Genomic DNA, 19,916 nt, shown 5'->3' with positions numbered 1-19,916 from the left:
GGTGTATGTCATTGTGGCATTCCTCAGTCCTTGTATTCGGTGTATGTCATTGTGGCATTCCTCAGTCCTTGTACTCGGTGGTCCTTTTTTCTCCCCCGTGGGTCTCAATCCCATGAGACCACTTTTCTTGGGTGTTGTTAATTTGGAGCTGAGTTTGGAGAAGAAATGACCTCACCTTTTTTCTTTTTCTTTTAGGAACAGCAGGAGTCAGCACGTGCTGTCCCTGAGAAGAGCACAGCACCGCTCCTCGATGTCTTCAGCTGCATGTTGAAAGACACCACCAGTCAGCACCGCGCACACCTCTTCGATCTCAACTGTAAAATTTGCACAGGTGAGCACAGTTTGGGGGATGGAGCCTTGAAGCTGAGACTAGATTTTGTTAAATATCACTGAATCCTTCTAAAAGCAACTACACTTAAGCCAAGCTTAAACATGCAGAAAGGCCAGAATGATTTCCTGCCCTGCCTTTAGAGTGTTGCTTTCGGCTTGGTGTGAGAAACAGTCGTGTGCCGGCTGGGTTTCTCACAGAGCCTTTCCTTGCCTTCTTCAGGCCAGGTTCCCTCTGCAGAAGATGAGCCAGCTCCAAAAAAACAAAAATTGTCAGCTTCTGTTAAGAAAGAAGACTTAAAATCGAAACCTGACAGCTCTGCCCCTGACCCAGCTCCTGATCCAGCTGATGAGGTGATGTCGGAGGCTCTGCCTGAAGTTGCCTCTGAGCCAGGCCTGGAAAGTGTCTCTCATCCAAATGCGGACAGAACATACTTCCCTGGGCCTCTAGGAGATGGTCATCCCGAGCCCTCCCCGCTGGAAGACCTGTCCCCCTGCCCAGCCTCCTGTGGGAGTGGGTTGGTCACCACCGTCACAGTGTCCGGCCGGGACCCCAGGACCGCTCCAAGCAGTTCATGCACAGCCGTGGCCTCCGCAGCAGCCCGCCCAGACAGCACCCACGTGGTGGAAGCCAGACAGGACGTGCCGAAGCCTGTCTTGACTTCTGTGATGGTGCCCAAGTCCATACTAGCTAAGCCGTCCTCATCTCCTGACCCAAGATACTTGTCAGTTCCTCCGTCACCAAATATCAGGTGGGTATTTCAGGTGTGGTCTGAACAAGCCAAACTTTTTTTTAGATTAACAAAAGGAAAGATAACTGGTGACTAAATAGTTGAACTCGGAAATTTAAGCTGGAATACAACTTCAGTCTCATCTTTTAGAACGTCCCAGTTGTAGGGTGCCTTATTGTCCTTTTGGAAGTAGAGATCTTGGAAATTTACATTTAGATTTGTGCTCATCCAGTTTTGTTGTCTGTTCACTTTATTTTTCTTTAACCAAAATGTCTGTATCATTGTAATTAAAGTAAGTAATTGGCAAAAGTAAGCTACCAAAAACGTAAAACTTACAAGAGTTCACTTTTGCTTTTACATATAAAGTCTTTGTACTCTTGAAGCCAGGCACAGTGGCTCACACCTGTCACCCCAGCATGTTGCAGGGCAGAGGTGGGAGGTGTGCCTGAGCCCAGGAGTTTGAAACCAGCCTGAGCAACATGGCAAAACCCCATCTCTACAAAAAGGACAAAAATTAGCCAGGCGAGATAATGCACGCCTGTAGTCCCAGCTACTTGAAAGGCTGAGGTGGGAGGATCACCTGAGCCTGGGAGGTGGAGACTGCAGCCAGCCGTGTTGCCCCACTGCACTCCAGCCTGCACGACAGAATGAGATCCTGTCTCAAAAAAAAAAAAAAAAAAAAATCTACTTTTGAAATTCTCATTACACAGAGGGACATTGACTTTTTTTTCATGGTTTTGTTTTACAGCACCTCAGAATCACGGTCCCCTCCAGAGGGAGACACGACCCTCTTTTTGTCTCGACTCAGCACCATTTGGAAAGGATTTATTAACATGCAGAGTGTGGCAAAATTTGTCACTAAGGCGTATCCTGTCTCTGGGTGTTTTGATTACCTCAGTGAGGTTAGAACCAAGAAAATGTGTGTGCGTGTGCGTGTGTCTTTCATAGGAGTTTCTAAACTAGAGTCAAACACATGACTTTCAAGAAGTAGGAGAGAAACAGAAATGCCTGACACCCTTGCAACTGACTGTCTGGTTACAGAAATGCCTCTAAATGCAAAGTGGTGATGGCTATGATGAGTCCACAGGTTCAGCAGTTTGGAAAGGGTCAGAAATGTGAGCCTGTAGTCTGGCCTGTCAGTGACCGGTTTCGCTGGGGCACTGACCAGATGGCTGTGCGCACAGCCACCAGCACAGCCAGGTGTTCGGAGCCAGCTCTACACACACCTGGCCACTTGTGGGGTGGCGCATATGACCCCATGGCAGGCCTTTTAGTTCTAGAATTAACCAGAAAACAGCACTGGCATTTATGACTTTAATGCAAGGAGTCACCCTGGCTCATACGTGAATCGTTACTCTCTGTGTATGTACATAAAGACAGCATAGAAGTGTTGGGCAGTGATTTCTAAACATAATCTTGTTTGGCAGAAGGTTGGCATCATACCCCCCTCGGATTTGGTAACTTGTAATCCTGGATTTAATACAACATTTAATACAAGAATGACTATTTTCCTTGGAATAGTTGTGGTCTTCTTGAATCTTGGATAGTATGTGCCTTCAAATGACTGCATTCATCTTTTTGTGACTACTGCAGTTCAAAGTGATTTACTCCAGTGCTTTCTGTTTAGGATTTGCCTGACACGATCCACATTGGTGGGAGGATTGCACCGAAGACAGTTTGGGATTATGTTGGCAAACTCAAGTCTTCTGTGTCTAAGGTATCTGCTTATAGTATAAATTCGGCAACCATGGAAAATCGTGTTTATTTAAACACATCTTTTTTTAACCTCTTATTTTGATGGGTTAACACTTAAAGTGTTAGCCTATTTCCAGGTGAATATTAAAAATTAAGTTTTGCAGTGAGCTGAGATCACACCACTGCACTCCAGCCTGGGAGAGCAAGACTGTCAAAAAACAAAAGTTTATACAGTTGTATTACTATGTGAAGGTGTTTGAGTATACAGTGGTAGGAGGTTGTTTCTAATTTATTATAATGTATGTGGAGTTAAATTTTAGTAAGAAATATATAAGCTTTATTTTCTTGTTTTTTTAATGATTGAAGGAGCAGGTGGTGTCTTTTGCGGGGGTGATCAGGCTCAGGGCACTCAACCTGGGCTCTTAAACGGTCTTGGTTTTCTGGGACCCCCCTGAGATTTAGCTACAGCTGTGTGTGTCTGTGGTTTTCTCTGGGGAAGCTCTGTAGTCTTCGTCAGGTTCACAAAAGGGCTAGATCCCGTCGTCTAGTTGAACCCTCCTCTGGGGAGGTACACAGCCAGCCATTGCAGATCATGTAGCTGGTTCCTCGTGACCAGGGCCATCGTGCATGTAGGAAAAGCCAGCTCTGCTCCAGACACTGCTGGGCTCACATGTCACGTGAATTTCCTCACTGAGACAGGAGCTCTGTGAGATCATGGCTGTGAGTAGGAGAGATTTTACAAGGTTTCCTGTTGAAAGCAGGGTGTGAATCGGGCGTGTGATGCTTAAGCCGCATTTTCTTTATGAGTGCTTCCCACTCTTCCATTGCAGGAGCTCTGTCTGATCCGCTTCCACCCCGCCACAGAGGAAGAGGAGGTCGCCTATATCTCTCTCTACTCCTATTTTAGCAGCCGTGGCCGCTTTGGTGTTGTAGCTAATAACAACAGGCACGTCAAGGACCTCTACCTGATCCCACTGAGCGCCCAGGACCCTGTTCCATCCAAACTCTTGCCCTTTGAGGGACCAGGTAAGCGCTGGCTTTCTGGGTGGAGGTGAGGCCCACCTGCACCTGCACCCCTCCTCCCACTGACGTGCCCCGCTGGGTCCTGACCAGCCCAGGGCTCTTTGGGAGCAGGAGTTAGGAGCACAGACTCAGCGGTTAGCAATAGGATTGATCTTTGAGGGCGTAGGACTGTGGCACTAGAAGTGCCCCCTATTCACAGCATAAATTGTCTTAGAAGAGTTTTTAGAGAGGGAAAAACCCACAGCTTGGAACCAGCTCATCCTGGCCTCAGGTCAGAGAAGACGCAGTGCCCAGGAGCCCGAGGCTCAGCCAGAAAGGGAGGTGACACTCCCAGCTGCCTTGTTCTTTCCTCCAGATAGACTCAGGAGCCAGCACACACCAGGAAGTGGCTCCATCAGGGGTAACTTCTCTAACAGGGATGGATTTCCAGGAGATTTAAAAATAATGACATAGAAAACTATTTCTAGAAAGAATTACCTTCAAATCTGTGGCTCAAATTGTAATAGCTTCATTCATCTTTGGCCAGCTACTTTGTGTTTGCACATTCCTTGGGAAGTACTGTACTTAAACGATTATTTACAAATAGCCTAAAATATATCTTCTTTGTCAAGGGTTGAGGGTGGTTCCAGGGGCCACATGCTCTTGTCAGTGACCAGCTCTTTCATAGCCCCTTAGCAAAAGCTGATGTGACTTCAGTTAGGGATGAGTATCCGCTGCCCAACTGCAGTGTCTCCTTGGCCATGCAGTCCTCAGAGGATCAGTGTTCTCTAAAAGTGGGTGCGTGAATCACACAGTGTCCTCTTAAGTGCTTCGTCATAAAGGCAGGTGCTGTCTAGACCCTGTGCCTCAGTGCCCTCTGTCCCTGTCACCAGGCCTCGGCGGGTGTTCCTGCCACAGCTGTGCAGGGTGCTCCCACCCACACTCCTCACGCCGCACCCTAGCTAGCTGGGGTCCTGTAGGGGCCACTCCACATCTTGGGCGAGGCTTCTGTCACCCCAGGCACAGCCTATGTTCCTACTGGAGCCCATTTCACAGCTGGAGTGGGCTCAGCCTGTGCCTCTGTTGTGGAATTGTATGTCCATAAAGGGATTGGTTGGTATCAGTAATTTCAGGGTTAAATATTTGCTGGCATGATGCATTAAATTATTTTAGTGCCAGATACATTTTTAAAAGCAAAGTGCTTTAGTGTGTCCCCTCAAATCCTACTTGGGATAAAGAGATGCCACCTAATGGGTGGCAGAAAGGACGCTGGTAGAGGTTCTAGGTGATGCTTGTGAAGAGCTCTGGCCAGCTCCACGTGACCAGGGAGAGGAAAAGCCCGGCCCTCCTGGAGGTGAAGACCGAGAAGCTGACCTCTCCGGCACCTGTGAATACCCCCTGGTCAGTTGCAAGTGCAGCAGCAGTGTGTGTGCAGAGTCAGTGCAGACACTGCGGCGCCTCAGCGCCTCACTGCTGGGGTGAAAAGAGCACTTTTTATTTACAGAAACGTGAATTCATAGATAGCGAGCCTCCCCTTTTTAAAAAAATTGAAGCGATATTTCATCCTTTTTTGAGCTTCTCTCCCTACTCCATCTCCAAACTTGGAGCTGTCAGGTGAGCACAGGTTGTAGGGTGTTGAGCGAGCCCTGGCACATGCCGGGCACAGGGTTCCCCACACTGGGCAGTGACAGGGCCCAGGGAGGGCCTCGGATGGAGTTCCCCACACTGGGCAGTGATGGGGCCCAGGGAGGCCACCGGAGGAGCGGCACCCCCGTTCTCCCCACAGCAAGGGCTGGCTGGGCAGGTGCAGCCCTGGGGCAGAGGGAGAGGACAGGTCTCCCGGCACCTCCCGGATGGCACCGGGACAAGGAGGGCTGGGCTGGGGTCACTCACCTTGTCTGTTGAGTGCGATGGTGCCAACCACCCACACTGTCAGCTCCGCGACCAGCTGGGGAAACGTCACACTCGCCCACCAAGGCACTCGCTGAGGCCACAACGCCGCCTGACGGGGACACACAAACGCTCCGGGGACTTTGATGCACCATAAAGAGCAGAGGCGTCTGGGTAAAGTAACACAGGGCAAGGGACTTTAGAGAAGTAACAGCGAGTGAAACTTTTCCATACACTTCAGAAATGTTTTAACTTAAGGCTTCAGTATAATGTTGAATTCTCCTGATGTCCTTGTTGACATGAATATGTGTGCGTGAAATTTTACACACTTCCATGGTCACTAAACAGCCTTTTCCCCAGGCCAGGCCATTGGGTACTTGGCCCACTTCACGTACTGATTACTTGACTTGGCGTTTTCTAGATATAAACATGTACGTGTGTGTCCTGGCTTTGTGGTGTAAATGTGTAGTGCGTGTGTGTGTGTGTGTGTGTGTGTGTGTGTAAGGCTAGGTCTTGGCACGTTTCCTGTCTCAGCGGACCCTGTCCTCATGGAGTTAGTCTCTGCCCAGAAGCCCTTGGACAGCACAGGCCACACCTGAGGGCACTGATGGTGGTGACTCCACAGAGCTGTGGTCAGGGGTGAGTGTGTGCTGCGTGGCCTAGAGTCATGCCCCTGGAAGTGCTGGGCGAGGGTCTGCAGGGCCCAGTGCCATTCCAGAGCCTCAGTTCTCTGCAGCACATGCAGCACAGGCCTGAAGGAGACCTGGCGCCCCAGCCCTGAGCTGCCCATCTGCATCAGGGCACTGATGTGGGAGCATCTTCCCCTGGGGGTGTTAAGGAGAAGGTCCTGTTGGGGGTAGAGATTCACGCAGAAAAGAGTGACCGACTCATCCATGTGCCTCAGTTTATACCACACAATTGCAGGTGTCCTGCCTCCCACACATGGGGCCTAATGGGTTCTGACAGCGTGGTGTCTAGTCCCAGCCCCGTTGGTGCTTGCTGTTCACATCTAAGCAAGTGAAGGACTGAAGGTGCCCAGCTGTGCCCTCAGGGGAAACCAAGTCACCCGCCCGATCAACACTTGACCCTTCTTGGGCAGTGAGAGTGGAGCTGCCCCCGCAGCACCCTCGGGAGCCGTGCAGTTCACAGCAGTAGCTGGATCTCCCCGAGGACATTTGTCCTTGCATGTCTTAATGATTTGTCCACAAAAACACCAGGTTTTCTTCCTCTGCCCCTCTGCCCTGCAGTGGGGGCACTCTCCGTAACTCAGCATCACTGGGGGGCAACTGGGAGGCCTGGGTCCGGGTGACCTTCTCCACCTAGATATTTACCCCACTCAGTTCCAGCTCTACCAACAGGGCCCCCCGCAGGGACTTGGGGTGGCAGAGTCTGGGCCTGTCTCAGGGCCTTGTTCATGGAAGGGAGATGAGTCGGGTTGAAAGCTCATCGTGGAGGGTTCTGTGTGGGGCCCTTACAGGACTGGACCACAGCCAAGATGCCTGCCTGTAAACCATGCCCAGCCCCCGTCATTTCCACGTGAAGCCGCAGGCCTCGGAGCCTTGGTCTGAAATGCCTGTCGAGTGACCTCGGTCCATAAACGTGGGTGCACAGTCTGTTCCCCCCAAGTACGGGGCAGGAGGAGCACCGCCCTCTGTAGCTGCTCCAATGGAAAGGGCTCTTTTCTCTGAGGTCTTTATACATTAGAAAGCTCTTCTGGGAAGAATGAATCCATAGTGTCCTTCTGTATTCACTTTCAACTGCTTTCTAAATTAGCTGAGAAATTCTGACTTGAAATATTGTCAGGTAAGCATTTCTTCAGTTTTCATGTGTGTATGTAACAGTAGCTTTGCATGGAAATTGTAATCGGTATTGAATGGAATGTACTGCCTTCTCCTCCTAAATCAATAAACATATTTCGTGGAAACTGGTCCTTGTTTGTTTGAATTGGAACCATTTGGTGGCTCCTGGTCACCTCTCCTAGGCCCCCCTTTGCTTTCCATAAGCCAGCGCAGCACACCCTGGTGGTGCCCCCAGCCCTGCAGCCCGCCTGGCAGGGGCTGGAGCTGACGCGGTGCAGGCTGGTGCTGCCCTGGGGCCCTTCTCGGCACCCCGGCACCCAGAAGAAGATGGACATCGCGCTCTCACCTGAGGCGTGCTGGACCCAGCGGCTTTGTGCAGGTCGTAGGGATTCCCAGTTGGAACGAGGGAGGGTCTGTGTGTGTGTGAGTGGGTGTGTTTGGTGGGCTGGGGGAAGTCACTTCTTCCCACCTTAATTGCCAAGTCTTTCTAACCAAGTCATACTCAGAACCCTTATTGATTAACTTCCACACAGTTTCTGTTCCAGCAGGTGTGAACATTTTGTTTTGACAGAAGCAGACCATTGAGAGAGTTTTCATTTTAAGAACTGATAGTAGGATGTGCTCGGTGGGTGAGTTTAGGGGTAAAGGCCTCATTGTGATAGTTTGGGGTTGGGAGGAGTCAGGTTTCAGGTGGTTCATTAGTAAGAGGGAGTGTCTTCCTGCAGCCTCAGGTTCAGTACCAAGGGCGCTTCCTGCACCCTCCGAAGCAGGTGGTTCCCTTCGTCAGCTGCCTTGTGCCCCAGTCCCTATTGCCGACACACCTGGACACAGATCCTGGTTTTGGTCTTGGCCCACACAGCTTTTCGAATACACCCTTTGTCTTCAGTGTCTTGCGTTCTTTTCCTGTGCGTGTGGTCTGATTCTGACCACTGAGTCCAGACGCCTCCCTTGTGAATACGCAAAGGACACAGACGTGGTGCTAAAAAGGCCTGTTTGCTTGCACATGATACGCCCAGAAAAAAACTGTTTCGCCCTCTGGCCTTTCAGAGGGTGTTGGGGGAACGTCCACACCCTTGTTCCAGGCCTGATCAGTACCCTTCAGTGGAAGTGCAGGGGCACATTTAGCCACAGCTTGCATCTCCGGGCCCCGGGCCCTGGTTGCTCCTGGCCGCCTGCTTTATGAACTGAGGGCCTCAGTAGCCTTCAGGAGGGAGGTGGGTAAGTAAGCCTGCTGTGCTCTGTGCTGCCTGCGGCCTGGCTGGTGCCTGCTTCACGCAGGCCTCAAGTCTCTGCACCTTCCCGGGGCACACCCCCTCCCAGGGTTCACACACACCACGGGGCAGTTGCCGAGGGGAGGGGTGAGCCTGGGAACAGCCCGTGGGCAACCTTGATTGCCCCTCCTGAGGTGGGGGCTCTGTGACCTTTTGACCTTACTGGTCTGCTGGACATGTCAGGCACTGCCAGGCACCCTCTCCTCCAGGGAAGATGGCTCCCAAGGTCCGGTCAGCTGAACGGCACTGCTGCTTCCGTGAAGAGTGATTTCCAAGGTGCTGGCCACTTTTCACATATTCACGCGACCGTAGTAACAAGCAGGAGCGGTTGCCGGCCACGTTTTACATGTTCATGCAACCATAGTAACAAACAGGAGTGGGTGACAAGTTTGTTTCACAACGGGTGTGCCTTTTTGGACAGCCCAATTTAAATTTTAAATGGCGGGGAAATTCAGAATGAACACCCATCTGACTCTGCAGCTTTATTCAGTCACCAGTGTCTGCAGATGAGAGCACCAAGAGCTGGGAGCATTTACACGTGCCAGCTGCGTGTTTGATGCCAATCTCCAGATGGTTGCTGTTTTCAAGACTAAAGAATCTTGCCAGAGCTGGGATATACTAATTATTTTTTTCATTAACAAGCAAGTTAGCCATTAAAAGTTTGAGTTGGAGTGACACACCACAAGACGGGACCACGTAACAGTGATTTTGTACATCATTCCGCCACCCTGACAGCCCTTTAGAAGCTGAGAGTCTCCCTTGGGCGGCATGTCCCCTCTGTGTCAATGAGTCAGCACTAGGCTCCCCCAGGTGACTTCCCCACACGAGGCCCCACAAGCCCTACTGCCTGGGGTCCCTCCCGAAGCCTAGCCCAGGCCTGTGTCTGTTCCCCGTGTCAGGTTCGCAGGGAGAGGGCCTGGCTTACAGGAACTCAGCCTGAGCCTCAGTGCCCTTCCCACCAGGGCGTGGAGGGCTCTGCAGATGTATGGTCCGGGAAGGCCATAATAGCCAATTTCACAACTGACCATACCCGAAAAGTGGATGTGAGTAAGCTATGTAATAGCTTATTCAGTCAAAAGATAGCTATTGTGGTGAGAGAAGTATTTTAAAATATGTTTAACTCATGTTAATCAGAACGTGAACTTGACAGGTTGCCCTTCGTATTTGCTGAGCAGCAGAGCTCAGCTGTGCCCTTCGGTGTGGCCTGGCTGGCTTTCCTACTTCCCTCCTTCTGTGCCCACCTAGCCCTTTCACTGGCACCGTGCTACCATCCGGGGAACAGAATGAAGAGGAGGTGGAGGTGAGGTGCTGGGATACCTCACCCCTCTCGCTGCGCTCGAGTCTCAGCTCTGCCAGGCAGCCTGTGAAGGAAGAGGCCTTTGGCCCTCTCGCCAGGAGGGAGGGAGCATCCCATGAGCAGGCCGGTCCCAACTCAGTCTGGCAGGCCTGGTATTCCTCCCTTAAGGGTGAGATGGACACCCACCACCCTCTGTGCTCAGCTTGTCCATCAATTCCTTAGTGGAATTTAGGGAGATTAACAACAAATGTGTTTAGAACTACAGGGGTGGTGCCTGTCCAAACAACCTGAAGCGATTTGTGATGATCTTTAACATCACCAGAGGCACGGGAAATCGTACTGGTTTTCATTGTAAGGGAAAAAAAGCTGTAACGTGAGCACCTTTTGTATACCACAGTAATGTTAAATTATCTGTACATTGAGTTTTTACGGTTTAGTTTCATATATTGTTACGCTGCCGAAACGCTCTGCCCATGTGTATCATTTTTCCCTCAGCTGCTGTTTTGGGATGTGGGTTTTTCTACTCCCCTTTGGCATTCCTGATTGATTATGAGTGTGGGGAGGGTTGTTACTGGAATATTAGTACTCCTGATCTAAGTTACCACAACTTACAACGTTGGGAATAGTTCTCTTTGAAGAATTTTTTTTTAACTAATACTGTGCCCTAAAATCCCCAGTGCGCGTCGTTCACCTGCTCTGCTCTTTGCCACCCGTTTGCTGAGCACCTCTGGGCTTTACGTGAGCACCGTGTCCTGTGTTTACAAGGACGCAAGCCTTAGGCAGTCTTTGATATGTGAATGCTCACTGAATTTCTTTCTAAACCTAAAACATTAATTTTTTTTCCAAGACGGAGTCTCACTCTGTCGCCCAGGCTGGAGTTCAGTGGCACGATCACGGCTCACTGCAATCTCCGCCTCCAAGGTTCAAGCAATTCACCTGCCTCAATGTCCTGAGTAGCTGGGACTACACGCACACGCCACCACGCCTGGCTAATTTTTGTTTTTTGTTTTGTTTTGTTTTTTTGAGACCGAGTCTCACTCTGTTGCCCGGGCTGGAGTGCAATGGCGTGATCTTGGCTCACTGCAGCCTCCGCCTCCCGGGTTCAAGCGATTCTCCTGCCTCAGCCTCCTGAGTAGCTGGGACTACAGGTGTGCACCACCATACCCAGCTAATTTTTGTATTTTTAGTAGAGACAGGGTTTCACCATGTTGGCCAGGATGGTCTTGATCTCTTGACCGCATGATCTGCCCACCTTGGCCTCCCAAAGTGCTGGGATTACAGGTGTAAGCCACCGCATCTGGCCTAATTTTTGTATTCTTAGTAGAGACAGGGTTTCACCATGTTGGCCAGGCTGGTCTTGAACTCTTGACCTCATGATCCACCTGCCTTGGCCTCCCAAAGTACTGGAATTACAGGCATGAGCCACCATGCCCAGTCCAAAGCATTTATTTTAGCCATTTCATTTAATGCCGTTTTTCCTGTGTAGTTGTAATTCTGACACCAGAGACTAATGGATGACCTCATGCTTGTGCTTTATTGATAATTCTGAATTGAGTTGAATTGGCACCTAATCAAACATTTAATATTAGTATATTTAGAGTAATTATGTGTTGCAACTCCTAAGTTAAAGACAAAAAGGGGGCCAGGTGTGGTGGTTCATGCCTGTAAGCCCAGCACTTTGGGAGGCCGAGGCGGGTGGATCACCTGAGGTCAGGAGTTCAAGACCAGCTTGGCCAACATGGTGAAACCCCTTATCTACTAAACACAAAAATTAGCAAGGCATGGTGGTGTGTGCCTGTAATCCCAGCTACTCAGGAGGCTGACAGGAGAATTCGCTTGAACCCGGGAGGCAGAGGTTATAGTGAGCCAAGGTTGCGGCAACAGAGCGAGACTCCATCTCAAAAAAAAAAAAAAAGGGCTGTTACCTTCCTGGCAGTGGCACGAGGGGAAGAAGAGCATAGCTGAGCTGTTGTGTTAAGGGCACCTGGGACAATGCCCTTTCCACCCCTGTAGGTTCCCACCACAGCCTCCCTCCCCTCCACGCTTCTGCTCTAGCATTACAGATAATTTCTTTAAAATATGTAACAAATTCCGACGATTGGGATGAATTCCCTCATGAATTGGGCCTTCAGTTCCGTGGTTGGTGATGAGGGGTCAGTCGCCCCCTTCACATGGCTCCGGGAGGACTGGCTTGGTGCGTTCTCGGGATGGTGCGTTCCTGGGACGATGCGTTCCTGGGGCAGAATCATCCAGGCTTTTGCAACTATCTTGACACTTGATTTTATTTTGCCACAGAATGGCTTATTTCTGTCTGTTAAACGTTCCCCATGAAAGCCCTTAATAAAATTCACCTCTGAAGGGTGAAAGTTGGATTTAGATTCTAAAATTTGCAAATATTTTGTTTTTCAGGTCTTGAGTCACCACGTCCGAATATAATTCTTGGATTAGTAATCTGCCAAAAAATAAAACGTCCCGCAAACACTGGAGAGTTAGACAAGATGGATGAAAAGCGAACCCGACTTCAGCAAGAAGAAGCGGACGTTCCGGCCTATCCAAAAGTAACCACAGCCCCGCAGTCCGAAAAGAAGCCATCCAAGTATCAGCTCTACTCTGCAGACACGGCTGTCAGCAGCACACCCCCTGGGTCGCCTCCCCCTCCGCCCCCTCTTCCAGAACCACCGGTGCTAAAAGTGTTGTCATCCCTCAAACCTGCAGCCACCAGCCCAGCCACAGCAGCCACAACAGCAGCAGCAGCCTCCACGGCAGCTTCCGCCGCCGCTTCCTCTGCTTCCAAAACAGCGTCACCACTGGAGCACATCCTGCAGACTCTCTTTGGAAAGAAGAAATCATTCGACCCCTCTGTCCGGGAGCCGCCTGGGTCCACCGCAGGTCTCCCCCAGGAGCCCAAAACCACAGCAGAGGACGGGGTGCCGGCGCCTCCGCTGTTAGATCCCATCGTCCAGCAGTTCGGTCAGTTCTCAAAAGATAAGGCCCTAGAGGAAGAGGAGGATGACAGGCCATACGACCCCGAGGAGGAATATGACCCCGAGAGGGCTTTCGACACTCAGCTTGTGGAGCGAGGCCGGCGCCACGAGGTGGAAAGGGCTCCTGAAGCAGCTGCCGCCGAGCGGGAAGAGGTGGCCTACGACCCCGAGGATGAGACCATCTTAGAAGAAGCGAAAGTGACTGTTGATGACTTGCCCAACAGGATGTGTGCCGACGTGAGAAGGAACTCCGTGGACAGGCCTGCTGAGCCGGTGGCTGGGGCCGCCACGCCCTCCTTGGTGGAACAACAGAAGATGCTAGAAGAGCTGAACAAACAGATCGAGGAGCAGAAGAGACAGCTGGAGGAGCAGGAAGAAGCTCTCAGGCAGCAGAGGGCCGCAGTCGGGGTCTCCATGGCCCACTTCTCAGTGTCGGACGCCTTGATGTCTCCACCACCAAAGTCATCCTTGCCCAAGGCGGAGCTGTTCCAGCAAGAGCAGCAGCCCGCAGACAAGCCCACCTCCCTGCCCCCCGCCAGCCAGGCATCAAACCACAGAGACCCACGGCAGGCAAGGCGTCTGGTCGCCGAGGCCGGTGACGGGGAGGGGGAGCCTCTCTCCAGGCTTTCGGCACGTGGTGCCCAGGGTGCCCTGCCTGAGAGAGATGCTTGCAGGGGCGGCCTTGTGGGCCAGGCACCCGTGCCAGTCCTGGAGGAAAAGGAGCCAGCCTCTTCCCCCTGGGCTTCAGGTGAAAAGCCCCCAGCGGGGTCCGAGCAGGACGGCTGGAAGGCAGAGCCTGGGGAGGGCACCCGCCCTGCCACGGCTGGAGACAGCTCGGCCAGGCCTGCCCGGAGGGTGCTGCTGCCCACACCACCCTGTGGTGCCCTGCAGCCCAGCTTCCCGCTGCAGCACGACGGTGAGAGGGACCCTTTCACCAGCCCGGGGTTCGCGTCGCAGGACAAGGCTCTTGGCTCAGCTCAGTATGAGGACCCAAGAAATCTTCTTTCTGCTGGAAGGAGCAGCAGCCCTGCAGTTGAAACAGGGGGGGACAGAGAGCCACAGGCCAGACCCGGCGAGGGCACCACCCCGCTCCCCACACCAGGACAGAAAGTGGGGGGCGCTCAGCCCCAGTTTCAAGGTCAGCGTGAACCTGGACCTCATGCTTTGGGGATGTCAGGGCTTCATGGCCCCAATTTCCCGGGACCAAGGGGGCCAGCCCCTCCGTTTCCAGAAGAGAGTATCGCCTCTAACGATGGGCCACGAGGGCCTTCGCCAGCCAGATTTGGAGCCCAGAAGGGGCCCATCCCTTCCTTATTCTCGGGGCAACATGGGCCACCTCCTTATGGGGACAGCAGAGGCCCCTCACCCTCTTACCTTGGTGGACCACGAGGGGTGGCACCATCCCAATTTGAAGAACGCAAGGATCCCCATGGGGAGAAGAGGGAGTTCCAGGACGCCCCGTATAACGAGGTCTCGGGCACCCCCGCCCAGTTTGAAGGGACAGAGCAGGCCCCGTTTCTGGGAGGCAGAGGCGGCGCGCCTTTCCAGTTCGGAGGCCAGAGAAGGCCGCTGCTGTCCCAGCTGAAAGGCCCCCGAGGCGTCCCCCCTCCCTCTCAGTTTGGAGGTCAGAGAGGACCACCCCCTGGCCATTTCGTGGGCCCAAGAGGGCCCCATCCTAGCCAGTTTGAAGCTACCCGGGGCCCTCATCCCAACCAGTTCGAAGGACCCAGAGGCCAGGTCCCTAACTTTATGCCAGGTCCCAGGGGCATTCAGCCTCAGCAGTTCGAAGACCAGAGGGTCCATTCACCGCCAAGATTCACAAACCAAAGGGCGCCAGCACCGCTGCAGTTTGGTGGACTACGGGGGTCTGCGCCCTTTTCTGAAAAAAACGAGCAGACCCCGTCGCGATTTCACTTCCAGGGCCAGGCCCCGCAGGTGATGAAGCCGGGCCCCAGGCCCCTGCTGGAGCTCCCCAGCCACCCCGCGCAGCACCGGAAGGACCGCTGGGAGGAGGCCGGCCCGCCCTCCGCGCTCTCCTCCAGCGCGCCCGGGCAGGGCCCCGAGGCCGACGGACAGTGGGCATCGCCCGACTTCCGAGAGGGCAAAGGCCACGAATACAGAAACCAGACTTTCGAAGGGAGGCAGAGGGAGCGCTTCGACGCGGGCCCCAAAGAGAAGCCGCTGGAGGAGCCCGACGCCCAGGGCCGGGCGTCCGAGGACAGGAGGAGAGAGCGCGAGCGCGGCCGAAACTGGAGCCGAGAGCGGGACTGGGACCGGGCCCGGGAGTGGGACCGACACCGGGACAAGGACTCCAGCCGGGACTGGGACAGAAACCGGGAGAGGAGCGCCAACCGTGACCGAGAGCGCGAGGCCGACCGGGGCAAGGAGTGGGACCGCGGCCGGGAGCGGAGCAGGAACCGAGAGCGCGAGCGAGACCGGAGGCGCGACCGGGACCGGTCCCGGAGCAGAGAGCGGGACCGAGACAAGGCCAGGGACAGGGAGCGGGGCCGCGACCGCAAAGACCGGAGCAAGAGCAAAGAGAGCGCTCGGGACCCGAAGCCCGAGGCCTCGAGGGCCTCCGACGCCGGTGCCGCCTCGCAGGCCTAGACGCCCCGGCCGGGCAGAGACCCTTTTTAAAGCCACGTTCGTAAAATGCGTTGAACAAATAGCTTTTGAAATAGCCACGATCTTAGATTCAGGATAGAATATTCTGGACTTAAAAATTACTGTAATTTTGTGTAAATGGTTTCTTACTAGATTTCACATCTTTACAATTCTGATGCTTTTTTAAAAAAAACTAAACTTTAATATTTCCATTTAAAGTTAAAGAAATGGGAAATTGCCTACAGAGCATATTGCTTTTTCAGATCATAAAGTTACCTTTTTCAATAACTTGACTATTGTAAATTTTAAGGGAATTTCATTGGACCCTAGAGCCATACCTTCACTGACATCTCATCTGTTTGTGTTTCCAGAAGCTGCTTTTACAGGTCTTAGCCGCTGTCCCGGAGGCCGGTGTGGGTGTGACCCGCAGGCGTCCACCCTGCGGCTGGGGAGAAGTGTTAGTAGCTTGTATCTGGAGTCTTGAGAAACACAAAACTTACAAATGCATCTTTCTTTTTGTCATAAAATTTGAATTGCAATTTTCAACTGGGAAACAAACACACATTTCTTAGCGAGCTCAGCTTTTATATGTCACCTTATCAATTTTTTCAAAAACATGATTTAAAGCAACATCTGTCCTAGTATAATTGTTGCATTTTAAATAACAATTTATTGAAAAACGTTAAGTTTGACCAGCCTAAAAAAAAGTAACAAACCAATTAAGTGTACTTTGGGGGCGGGCAGGAGTCCTTGATCTGAATAATCGGAAGGTTTTGTTCGTCCAGTTTCACCTTCTGAGCAGTTCTGTGTCCCGAGAAAAGTGCAGTCAGCCTCAAACTGGTATTTGTCAGATGATCCATTTAAAAGTTTGTCCTTGAAAGTGGAACAATACTCGTATAAAGCCTGAGATGAGAAATAGTGATTATTAGCTCAAGAACTGCAAATGAGATAGGAAGCTGTTCACTGTGAAACAGTCTCTTGCTTGTGTATTTTTTGAGTACTTCTGAAGTGTGAAGTAAAAAACATCTGGCTAATTTATTTGTACAAATACACTTTGATAATTTTTTATATTTTCATAAAGTTACTTTTACAGATATAAAATTAAAGAACTTCACTTGTCCTTTGGAGTCTGTTATTCCATTGTACGTCACTACAGATTTTTCACTTTATAGCACAGATTTCTTAAGTTAAGAAAACATTGAGAACGTATCAGTTTGAGATGTTTGGTGTTGAAAGCCAAGTGTCCATAGGTTAAATTACATTAAAGTAGGTGTCACTTTCCAACATCTAGTACGATGTGAAGGTTTTTTTTGTTTGTTTGTTTAACATATAAAGCAAATTTTTCTAATTTAAATACACAAATGTAAAAATCAAGTGTGTTTCTTTAGTTTACTTGATAGAGATTCCTGTAAATTGTATTTTATATTGCGGAGGCTTATATCACTGTACATGAGAACATGGAACGACATAGGTTTTGTTACTCGCAGTAGAATAAACAGCCACAGGAAGTTTCTGTCTCGGGTCTTCATCAGCCTTTTTCTAACGCCGAGAAGTTTGGGGTCATGCACGGACGCCCTGGCCACCCAGTTTCTTGTTGCTGGTTTGCCTGGGCGTGGGCAGGAGTGCCCTTTGGACCCCTCCCTGAACTCATGCTGAGCCCAGGGTGAGACTGGCTGGGTGCGACTCCCCACATCCTTCCGTCACGGGGCAACTCTCTCGCTGCCTGTGGGGACTCAGTGCCATGCAGCTCTGGAGACAATGGGCAGGAAGGTCGGGAGGAGGGACTCACCCCCTTCAGACCCTCTCCTGGGGCTTTCAGAGTGGGAGCCCGAGACCACCGCGACAGCCTCAGCTGTGGTGAAGGGGTCTCATGGTTGAGGAGTGAGCCCCGAAGCCCCAGCCCATCCAGGCTGCAGCACAGAGCGCGTCCCCGGACTCTGCCGGGCGTGGGCTGCAGCAGAGCGTGCGCCCGCGGACTCTGCTGGGCGTGGGCTGCAGCACAGAGTGCGCCTGGTGGCTCTGCCAGGCGTGGGCTGCTGCTGAGGACACAGGTGGGCAGGCGGGGTTGGCGGCCCAGACCCAGCAGTGCCAATAGAGGAGACATGGTGCCCCACGTGCCTGCACACAGCGTGGCTGCAGGGACAGGCTCCGTGAGCTGGCGCCTGGCCTGCGCTTGGCTTCTGAACAAGCCTATGGGTCCACAGCCCAGCCATGAGCAGACGCTGGTGGGACGTTCCCGTGCAGACCAGTGCAGCCCCCTTGGCCAAGTGTCTGGTGGGACAGCAACAGCTCTGACCAGCCTCCTCCAACAGCTCCAGACCGTGACCCGTGCAGCCAAAGGGCTCACTGTGCGGAAAAGTGGCGAGGAAGACTCAGCTCCAGTTTGCCTCTGGGCTCATCCGCGGCCCGGTCGGTCACACGAAGCAGGGAAAGGCCCAGGCCCCGGAGCCCTGGCACCCACAGGCCCACAAGGCACCACAGGGTCACTGAACTGTGGCTCCCTGTTCCAGCAGGGAGGCCGAGGCAGCTGTCGGGGAAAATGGAAAGAGCCATCTCACTGGAGAACTCGGCACGGGGGCCTCCAACAGGCGGTAACACCCAAAGCAGCAAGCACCTTCCCTGCCCAGCCCTCACATCAGGCGTCAGTGAGTCCCAGGGAGGAGGCAGCAGTGGGGGCCGTGGCTGTGGCTGAGCTTGGGGGGCCTAACCAGAAGGGCAGAAAAGACCACAACAGACATGCCCAGACGGACAGTGACCTCAGCCCTCGGTGGCAGGGCAGGGCCAGTAAACAGGCTGAGCCAGAGCGAGACTGGCTGGGTGCGGGTCCCCACACGCTGGGTCTGTCTTCCTGTGGGACACAGCAAAAGGGAGAACCAAGCCTGCCCAAAACGTCAGACCCAGCAGTCACCGCTGTCATTATTTTGGTACTTTCCTTAATCTTTTTCTCTCTCTGCATCTAAATTTTGACAAAATCAGGGTCCCTCCAGGAGCACGCTGTGGCCTGGGGTTTGCTCCTCCTCCGGCTGCTCTGCTGCTTCCAGCCGACCTCACTCATGGGCTCAGGGTACCCATGTGGGGACCCTGCCATTGGCTGAGTACGTCTGTTCCACAGGAGGCTGGGAGGCTCAGTGGGCTTACTCAGAGGAAAACCTGAACGAACTCCATCACCCGCCTCCGTAAACCACAGCTCTGCCTGGCATCTGGGCCTCCTTTCAGATCCAGGATCTAGAAATTCCTAGAAGGCCTGATTATTTCCCATCCCCGTTGCACAGACTCCTGATAAACAGAGGAAGATCCATTTGGGAAGGGGTGGTGGGAAAATTAGCTGCGTATTTTTGGCATTTAGCAGGGCCCCTTCCTCTGGGAGACGGCAGTCTCTCCTCCATTCCAGGGGCCTGGGTCTGTCCAGAGTCTGGAACTTGGCCGAGGGCCCGGAACTCTGTGTTGGGGCTTCCAGTCAGAGCGAAGGACTCCTGCTCTCGAACCTACAGCCTTTCTGCCAGCACAAAACGGGGACGCCTTTGGCAGGATGTCCATTTTTTTCAGTTGTAGGGAAGCCGCACCCATCAGGCAACGCGTGAACTATGTGGGTCAGATGACTGCGCCTCTGCTGCCCCTCACCGCTGTGCTGGGAATCACGTCAGTGGCATGGCTCCCGCCAGCCCGGAGCTCCACCATCCCCACTGCATTGGGAGTCCAGCTGCATGGCAGCAGTTCCCACCGCAGTTTTTGGCCTACAGAAAAGAATGATCACGGCGCTCTTCCCGGGGGCGAGTGAGGGTGAGGGTGCGGGTGCGGGTGACAGATCGGGGGCGAGTGAGGGTGCGGGTGTGGGTGAGGGTGCGAGTGTGGGTGAGGGTGACAGATCGGGTGTGAGTGTGGGTGAGGGTGCGGGTGAGGGTGAGGGTGCGAGTGTGGGTGAGGGTGCGGGTGAGGGTGAGGGTGCGGGTGACAGATCGGGTGCGAGTGTGGGTGAGGGTGCGGGTGAGGGTGAGGGTGCGGGTGAGGGTGAGGGTGTGGGTGAGGGTGAGGGTGCGGGTGAGGGTGCGAGTGTGGGTGAGGGTGCGGGTGAAGGCGTGGGTGCGGGTGATGGTGTGGGTGAGGGACTGGGTGTGGGTGCAGGTGACAGATCGGGTGCGAGTGTGGGTGAGGGTGCGGGTGAGGGTGAGGGTGCGGGTGTGGGTGAGGGTGCGGGTGAGGGTGCGAGTGTGGGTGAGGGTGCGGGTGAAGGTGTGGGTGACAGATCGGGTGCGAGTGTGGGTAAGGGTGCGGGTGAGGGTGAGGGTGCAGGTGCGGGTGAAGGTCTGGGTGAGGGT

General features: G+C 53.1%; 1 protein-coding gene across 2 annotated transcripts in view; it reads left to right on the top strand.

Annotated features, from left to right (window-relative positions):
- DIDO1 (death inducer-obliterator 1) overlaps positions 1–17,113 on the top strand; it is a 61,235-nt gene extending 44,122 nt beyond the window's left edge. The window contains exons 11-16 of one of the 2 annotated variants that reach the window (XM_011992362.1): positions 196–331; positions 551–1,079; positions 1,807–1,960; positions 2,686–2,775; positions 3,584–3,779; positions 12,422–17,113. In XM_011992362.1, the coding sequence (XP_011847752.1) occupies positions 196–331; positions 551–1,079; positions 1,807–1,960; positions 2,686–2,775; positions 3,584–3,779; positions 12,422–15,603 (4,287 nt within the window). In that variant the 3' untranslated portion in view covers positions 15,604–17,113. The remainder of the gene's footprint in view (positions 1–195; positions 332–550; positions 1,080–1,806; positions 1,961–2,685; positions 2,776–3,583; positions 3,780–12,421) is intronic. The other variant, XM_011992361.1, reaches the window with a different exon arrangement.
- Positions 17,114–19,916: the final 2,803 nt, after the last annotated feature.

This window comes from Mandrillus leucophaeus, unplaced genomic scaffold, assembly GCF_000951045.1.
Source record: "Mandrillus leucophaeus isolate KB7577 unplaced genomic scaffold, Mleu.le_1.0 Scaffold41, whole genome shotgun sequence".
Taxonomy (NCBI): Eukaryota; Metazoa; Chordata; class Mammalia; order Primates; family Cercopithecidae; genus Mandrillus; species Mandrillus leucophaeus.
This window is presented reverse-complemented; position numbering and strand designations above follow the sequence as displayed.